Source organism: Orycteropus afer, unplaced genomic scaffold (assembly GCF_000298275.1).
Source record: "Orycteropus afer afer isolate SDZICR_OR568_19922 unplaced genomic scaffold, OryAfe1.0 scaffold00442, whole genome shotgun sequence".
NCBI lineage: Eukaryota > Metazoa > Chordata > Mammalia > Tubulidentata > Orycteropodidae > Orycteropus > Orycteropus afer.
Genome location: NW_006922029.1, coordinates 1,525,987 through 1,534,734, shown reverse-complemented (window position 1 = coordinate 1,534,734; position 8,748 = coordinate 1,525,987). Strand labels below are relative to the sequence as shown.

The 8,748-nt window shown below is 47.4% G+C and overlaps 1 protein-coding gene across 1 annotated transcript in view; it reads left to right on the top strand.

Moving 5' to 3' along the window:
- The first annotated feature begins 333 nt into the window (after window positions 1–333).
- Window positions 334–8,748, top strand: part of ANKH (ANKH inorganic pyrophosphate transport regulator) — a 170,962-nt gene continuing 162,547 nt past the window's right edge. The window contains exon 1 of the mRNA XM_007954199.2: window positions 334–429. Coding sequence (XP_007952390.1) covers window positions 334–429 — 96 coding nt within the window. The remainder of the gene's footprint in view (window positions 430–8,748) is intronic.

Sequence of the window (8,748 nt, the reverse complement as noted above, 5' to 3'; positions counted from 1 at the left end):
TATTTATTTCCGGGCCCCGAAGCGCTTATAATGGAGCCGCTGTCAGCAGAGCCCTGTGCCGCCGCCGCCGCTGCCGCCGCCGCCGTCCCTCCTCTTTTTTTTCCCGGCAGATCTTTGTTGTGTGGGAGGGCAGCAGGGATGGACTTGAGCTTGCAGATCTCCTGCTAGAGCAGCCGCTCTCGGAGAAGGCGCCGCGCAGCCAGGAGCCGCCGCCGCCGCCCCGAGGCCCCGCCGACCGAGGCCTCCTCCGCCCGCGCCCCTCTCGCCCCGCGCCCACCGGCAGAGACCCCTCGCGGCGGCAGATGTGTGTGGGGTCAGCCCAGGGCGAGGACTATGGTGAAATTCCCGGCGCTCACGCACTACTGGCCCCTGATCCGCTTCCTTGTGCCCCTGGGCATCACCAACATCGCCATCGACTTCGGGGAGCAGGTAAGCCCGGCGCGCCCCCCGCGCCCCCCGCACTCCGCACCCCGCTCGCCCTGCCTCGACCTCGGACGCACCGAGCGTCGGAGGCGCAGGGAGAGTCACCTGCTCCGAGTCCCTCGTCACCCTGGAACCTTTGGTTGGCTTTGCGAATTGTGCAGGGTGACTTTTCCAACATCCTGTCTCCCACCCCCCCCAGGCATTCCGCAGACTTTTCCAGCTCTCTCCGGAAAGATGTTGAAACATCGGCGGGGTTGGAGCTGCACCTATAGAAAGATGTTTAGTGCACGAGATGGGTATTATGTAATTTGTGATTATGCAAACCTTAGGTCTGTAACTAAAATGTAGTTTCCCATAGCTCACACCGCTGGGATTTCATTTATTTTATTTAGCCAGGGTTGATGGGGGAGATTTCATGTTATTATGGGCCCAAGTTGATTTCCCAGGTACTAGGCATTTTTCAAAATTTGTTTTGCAGCCTAGGTATGCATTAGGGGTGTCTCACATGGGTCTCGGTCAGCTGATAACTGGCCATCGTCTCCCGTTGGGGATTTTTCTTTTTCTCTCTACTCACTTGGGCTACTAAAGGAGGCAGAACATGTTTGCTTGGTGTTGCCCCCCCCCCCTTTTATGTTTCACCCATTTTTCACCATATGGCGTCATTGCAAATCTAGCGCTGCAGGCTGTCCAGCGTGGGGCACAGGTACCCTGGGCTTAGCCTGTGGGCGCTGTGCCTCCGCCAGGATGCAGTGGCTTCTAAGGCGGGGGACAGGATTTGTGGGGGGCAGTAGGATGCCACCTTGACAGGCCAGCGTCTGAACTGGCCAGGCCAAGTGGATGAACAAAACACCCTGATGTTGTAGTGCCCAACCCCCCCCCCACACACACACACATATCCCACCCCTGGCCAGGCTTCCAAGGCCGTTTGTATAGAAAACGCATCAAGTTTCAACCCAGTTTGATTTCTTTTAAGCCTAAAAAACCAAAACGTTTCTCAGAAGGCAGCTGCAAACCAGAGATGTGTTTTATTCCTGCTTTGGATGAGTATATGCCTGGATTTGCCTCTGGTGCCTGGAACTTTTGATTGAGTACAAGTCGGTCAAGCTCCCTGCTTGCATACAATATGTGTCCACCTTGTAATCACTGTTTTGTGTAGAATTGCGTTGCTCGTGGGTGTTGGCAGTATGGCATGAGGCCTTGTCTAGAAAGCCAACTCCTGGCATTTCATGAAATACTGTATCCTTCTGTTGAAAACTTGCTGCTGGCCATACTGGACTGTTTCCCCTTCAGCATGGTGCGGCCAGAACCACACCAGGAATGGCCCCAGGGTTTCTCCTTCCTTGCTGCCCTGCCCTGCTCTCCTCTCACCCCCTTACTTGAATGACTGGGCAGTGCCTGTGTCTGTGGGAGGGTTTTTAACCTTGCAATTTGTAGGTAAATCAAGTTCTGTATGTTCACCTGATCTTCGATTTTGAGGCTTATCTTCTTGGAACTGCTGCAGAGTTTTCATCAGAAAACCCCGACTGCTCTGCTCATCGGAGAACTTCTCGCTGAATTGTGTGGGCTTGTGTGTGGGGAGGGCGATATATGTGGGTAAGATTCTGATAGGAATGACCAGTGGAAATAGGAGAAGTCTTTGGGATTATTAAATGACCTAAAGATACTGTAACACTGCTTCCATTTTGCCTTGATTAGTATATAACTAGAATTCTCCTTATTTGAACTGCTCCTTAACAGTTGCTAACCTGGTGATCCTAGCAGATGGAAACAAAGTACTAGAGCAGTTCTCTTTTTGCCCAGAAGCAAATTTTATCAAGTGTTGGTGTCAGTCTTTATTCCTGAAACACCGGCATATGTGGGAGGTTATAGGCTGCCTGGAGGTGGAGATAACTGTCTCAGAGGAGGAGTTGCAGAGATGAGGGAGGGAATTGATAGGTTTCCAAAACCTAACTTCTCCTTTTGTGACTGATGATAATTGTTTTGCAGAAGGTACAGGGTAAGAAGAAGGAGATTTGTGCTTAGCATTAAAGTTGATTTTGAGGGGCTGTCTAGTTGATTTTCGACTCGGTGACTCCATGTGACCGAATAGATCTGCCCCATAGGATTTTCTTGCATTGCTGATTTTTTATGGAAACTGATCACCAAGTCTTTCTTCCATGAAACGACTGGGTGGGTTTGAACCACCACCCTTATTGTTAGCAGCCCAGAGCTTAACCGCTGCACCACGAGGACTGTTTAGTATTAAACTGACCCGTTGCCATCAAGTCGACTCTGTCTCCTAATGACCTTGTAGGACAGAGCAGAACTGCCCTATATGGTTTCCTAGGCTGTAATCTTTACAGGAACTGAGTGCTACATCTTTCTCCCATGGAGTGACTAGTGGGTTTGAACCTTTGACCTTTCAGTTAGCAGGGACCTTTTAAGGTACTTAGTGATACTTAAGGAGCTCTGATGGCATAGTGCCTAAGGCATTTGACTGCTAACCAGAAGGCTGGCGGTTCAAACCCACTAGCCACTCCTTAGAAGAAAGATTGGGCAATGTACTTTCGCCTTGTAAACCCAAGGAGGGTTCGCTATGAGTTTGGTTTTTTTGGTTTGAGTGAGACTTAAAATGTTAAGGACAACTTTTCTGTGGAGGCTTTGAAGGAAGAAAATTGTGTTCTAACTTAAGAAATGTATTCTGTTTAGGGCCAGATAATCAACTCTTTCATGCTCAAAGGATGTTATTTCCAGTTGCCTTGAGTGATTCTTTGAATTTGGTTGGGTCCACTGTCATAATCCAAAGACCTGGAGTTTTTATCTGTGAATGTAGGGTTTTGCATGTGGGTTGGTACAGTTACTGGAGTAAGTAAGATGTGTAATGGGAACGCAAAGCTGTTTTTCCGCCCCAGGGTCCCAGCTAACTTAATGCCTCGAGTTAGATTTCCATGGCAGAAGATGGTCTCAAGTTATTAATAACATAGAACATCACAAAGAAGAGGAGCCTATGGAAACTAGCTTAATAAATGAAGGACCAGCTGTATACTGAGTAAGGAAATGCATCCCAACCCCCAAAATATTTTACAATAGAGCAGAAGATACAGGAATTTTTGAAAGAAAGAGTGAAAGTAGTACATGGCACTGTTGTTGTTGTTGTTATGTGCTGTTGAGTCAGACCCGACTCGTAGTGACCCCTCCTTGGGTTTCCGAAGCAGTATCACTACTGAAGTAGATTGCCCAACCTTCCTTCCGAGGAGTGACTGGTGGGTTTGAACCTACAGTCTTGTAGTTAGCAGTCAAATGCCTTAGGCACTACGCCACCAGAGCTCTTTTGAAGAACCTTAATCAAAGAGTCACTTATGGACCACTTTCCAAAGTTCTTAAAGACAGAAATGTAAACCCCAAAGCTGAGTGTCTCCATAAGGGTAGGAGATAGAATAGGGAATTCTTACTTCTGTAGATTTCCCCCAACCCCCTATTGTATACTGTTCGTGTTGTTAGCTGCCCTTCAGCTGGGCCTCCAACTCATGGTGAGTTGTTACAGAGTAGATAAAACTGGTAGAACCGCTCCATCGGGCCTCTTGGCTGGGATCTTCATGGACCCAAATCTCCAGGCCTTTTTCCCACGCTGCCCGTGGGTGGGTTTGAACCACCAACCTTTCTGAGTGGATTTGAACTTCCAACCTTTCTGTTGCAGCTGATTTAATGGAATACATTTCACAATAATGTTTTGTTTTCAGATTGTGAAAGTAACATGCTAATTGTTTAAAGTTTGGAAAATAATAAAAAAATTAAAGAAGATGAAACTACCTCTAATTCAACTTTGAAAACTCCTTTAAATTTTGAGGTAGTTCCCACCAGTCTTTTTTTTTTTTTTTTTTTCTTTAACATTTTATTACAATTTGGGTGAAAGTGTACAGAGCACATTAGTTTCCCATTCAACAATTTATGCTTATTTTGTTTCGTGACATTAGCTACAGACACCTCAATGTAACAGCCCTCTTCCCACTTCCTCCCTGGGCAATTCGTCCTTTTTTCCTGCCCCTCCCTGCCTTCTGAGCTTTATCTTTGGGCAAATGCTGCCCTTTGGGTCTCGGGTGTTTGATTGCTCCTCACAGGTATTACCGTTCACTTTATAGGCCTGTGTATTGTTTCTGCCAGTTTAATTTTTTTTTTTCCCAGCATAATTGAAGTCATATGTACACATACATTTGTATCTTGATTTGTGTGATTTTTAAATAGCAGCATCATGTTGGATGATGGGAGCATGCAGTAATTTCCTTTGCTGTATATCCCCCTGTGGTTAGATACTGAGGTTTCCTGTTTGTTTTTACAATATGAAATGTCAGGGAGCATTTTTGTATAATAATTGGTTAATGTTGTTCTCCGCCTGCCTCAGCTTTATGCCTGGCGTAATTTGGTGCCTATTTCAGTTCCTCATTCATACATAGAAAATGAAGTCACACTTCTCCTGCAGTCCATATTTAGTCAAGGGCGCTGTGACCTCCTTAGCCCCATTGATAACTCACTTGTGTGCAGTGGTTCCCAGTTCTCTCGGGAGGTCCCGCTAGGTGAGCAGCTGGGTTGTGGAGCCGCAGAGGTATAATCCTGTGGTTGGTTAGTTTCCTCATTTATCAATTGAGGTGCCTTGAAGACCAGCTTAAATGCTACTTTGTCAGAATCCTTCTCTCCAAGAAGATTCTTCAAAAGATAATCAAAATAGTGCTTCACATACTGAGGCGAAGTCTGACTCTCTTTCTAGTAGTGGATTGAATTCTTTAAAATGCTTTGTACCTTGAGGAGAGGTTGAAATCTTTTTCTAGTAATAGATTAAATTCTTTAAAAAGCACTTTTGAAAACATGCAGTGTAATTGATGGTGGTAATGTAGCTGTTTTTGTAGCAGTGATACATGCTTTTCCATGTCTTTTATCTCTTTCTCCTTTGATTTAGGCCAGTGGGGTGGGTTACGTGGGTGGGAGGGGGAGAGACCAAGGCTGTAAAATCATTGCCTCCACGTCTTGTGTGAGTCTGAGGAATAAACCTTGTTAAACTCCTGGTATAATATACCAGGGAGTCCCTTGGTGGTGCAGGTGGCTGAGGGCTCAGCTATAAGCAAAAGGTGGGCGGCTGGAATCCATCTGTGAACATGTGGAAGGAAGGCCTGGCCATCTACTTCTGAAAGAGCACAGCTGTTGAAAACCCTCTGGAGCGGAGTTCTGCCCTGAAACCCGCTGGACTGCCATGAGTCGGCATCGATTTGATTACAGTGGGTACCGGTGTACCATGCCAGAGTGCCTCCGTTCATGTCTACGTTAGAAATGAGTCAGGTATTTTCTGAACACCTGTGACTCTCAGTGACTATGGAGATGCAGCGTTATCTGGGTACGTGATACCCACGTGAGTGAATTAGCTTGACGACAGAAGCTTCTCCCTCTGTGGGCAATATTTTCTTAAATATGAAAACTGGCTTTTGGCTTGTTTTGTTTTGAAATCTAGCCTTATATTTCTCTACCTTCCCAAATAAATAAAGTGTGCAAATTATGATGTAACGTTTTCTGGTAACTTGATTGTCAGTTGTGCTGGGCAGTCAGTGAGAGCCGCTGGCAGGGGATACGCAAAAGACTTGAGGACCGGTTTGGCATGAGCCAATCAGAAGTGGCGGGCCCGCCCCCTGAGCCCTGCGTGCTGCTGACCGCCAGTCCTGGGGCTCCTTCAGATGCTTAGTTGTGTAGCGGGCCTTTTCTTTTCCATCCACATCTCAGCTGCTCATTAGCTCACTCCTCACTAGCTGCTGGCTGGCAGTGGCTCTTCTTGCTACTCGGGGAGCCCAGCGGACCAGGTCAATACTAATGACAAAAACAACAATAAGCGTAGCCAATGCACGCTGGCTCCTTGTTTGTTAATTTTCTGCTTTCTCTGCTCTGGGTCTGCGAAATGAAAATTCATTAAAGTTCAGTGAAGAATGAAGAGTAGTAAACTAATCTTGGAGGCTTCCCGTGGGAATAGCACGTGCAGCTTGTCACCGTGGTGTTAGTGGTCACATGGTGTTAGTGTTTTGTTTCTGTTCTGGAGAGATTCTGCAGTCAGTCATTTACATGGTCTTTGAATAAGAGACGCATTGCTGTATTTGGCATGGCCCCTAAGATGCTTAGCTCCTGGCTAAGAAAACACACTTGAATCGCTGCAGTCAGAGCAGCGGAGTGCATTGTCTAATTGCACAGTACAGCTGATTACAGCCCGGACGAGGTGCTCGGGGATCGCAGTTGAGCAGTCAGTCTGGGGCACGGCAATGAACAGTGAGACCTGGGCACGTAGTTCTCTGATCTGGGTGTCGCAGCTCACGACGCCTTCCTTCTCAGCGCGTTTGTCATCTCTGTGGATAGAGCCAGGGGGCAAAGGTGAAGATACAGTCACAAAATGGAGGCATCAGCATACTTCATATTAAGCCATACACCTAGCGTTTGGTTGGTTTGTTTGACTTTAGGATCATTTAGCTATTATTCCAGCAACCAGAGAATACTCACAAGGCTGCAGGAACAGAGAGGCTTAAAATTAGACCAATATCTCCGTCAGTGAGGAGGTTTATGCGTCACAACTTAGTCTTTCTGTTGCTTGCTTGCTTCACACCAGAAATGTCTTTAAAGCCTGCCCTGGGAAGAAGAACTTGTTATTTGTCAAGACAAAACCAAAACCCAGTTGCTGTTGAGTTTGTGACTTGTATTCCCATGTGGACCAGAGTAGAACTGTGCTCCCTACGGTTTTGGTGGTCAGTTTTTCAGAAGTTTATCACCAGGCCTTCTTTTGTAAGAGCCTCTGAGTGGGCTCGAACCTCCAACTCTTCAGTTAGTGGCTGAGTGCGTCAATCATTTGGACCACCCAGGGCCTCAGAACCAAACCTGCTGGCGTTGAGTCGATTCTGATGCATAGCAACCCTGTGGGATAGAGTAGAACTGCCCTGTAGGGGTTCCAAGGCTGTAAATCTTTACGAAACAGACTACCACCTCTTTCTCCCATGGGTTCGAACCACTGATCTTGCCGTTAACAGTTGTGTGCTTAACTACTGTGCCACCAGGGCTCCTTTACTCCCCTCTAGAGCTCTGGTGGTATAGTCGGTAAAGCATTTGGCTGTTAACCAGAAAGTTGGTGGTTCAAACCCACAGGTTCTCCATGGGAGGAAGATGAGGCAGTATACTTCCATAAAGATGTATAGCCTTGGAAACACAATAGGTGTTGCTCTCAGTCAGAATCGACTCGTTGGCAGTGGGTTTTGGGTTTTCGTAGTGGTCAAAGTGCTCAGCTAACTGAAAGGTTGGTGGCTCAAATCCACCAGCTGCTCCACAGGAGAAGGATGAGGCAATCTGCTTTTGTAAACATCGCAGTCTTGGAAACCCTATGGGGCAATTCTACTCTGTCCTTTAGGGTCTCTGAGTCAGAATTGACTCCACAGCAGTGGGTTCGGTTTGCTATAGAGTTATCAAAGAAGAAGCCTATACGTCTGTGACTAGTTTGGCAAGGCTTTTGAGGATTCCGACACCTTTGGCACTGTTGGAGGGTGGCCTTTCTGTCTAGAGATCACACTGAATGATGTGTGAGCTGGTGCGAATCTGCAGTCCTCACGAAAGGGGCCTCCGTCGTGATCCCTAACTTTGAGGAAGGGGGTGGAGAGGCAGGATGGGGCAAGAGGCACTGCCCACACATTGCCAGGCCAGCCTTCACCCACCTACTTCCTGGGCCACATTGTTTCCTCACCATAAATCCCACCTGGATGGAAGCCGTCTCTCTTGAGGCCTGAAGGGAATGACAGAAAGAGTGGAGACTCCTGAATGGAAGATGGCCCAAAAAGTGAGACTGGGTTTGTTCCTCAGGACAATTGTTGTTGTTGTTGTTAGGTGCCATCAAGTTGGCTCCAACTCATAGCGACACTATGCACAACAGAACAAAACACTGCCCGGTCCTGCGCCAGCCTCATGATCCCTGCTATACCTGAGCCCATCGTTGCAGCCACTGTGTCAATCCACCTCTATGAGGGCCTTCCCCTTTTTCGCTGACCCTGCACTTTAGCAAGCATGATCTCCTTCTCCAGGGAATGTTTCCTCCTGAGAACGTGACCAAAGTGGTGAGATGAAGTTTGGCCATTCTCGCTTCCAAGGAGCATTCTGGCTGCACTTCCAGGCAGATCTAGTTGGACAGTTAGTTGAAATTAAATGGCCGAAAAACAGAATGGCTACTGGGAGGTTAATGAGCCTTTGTGAGTAAGCGAAATGAGCCAGGAACCAGATGGGACTCCGATCGTCCTGTTGCTGTTGTTAGCTGCGGTCTAGTTGTCCCTGACTAATGGTGGCCCC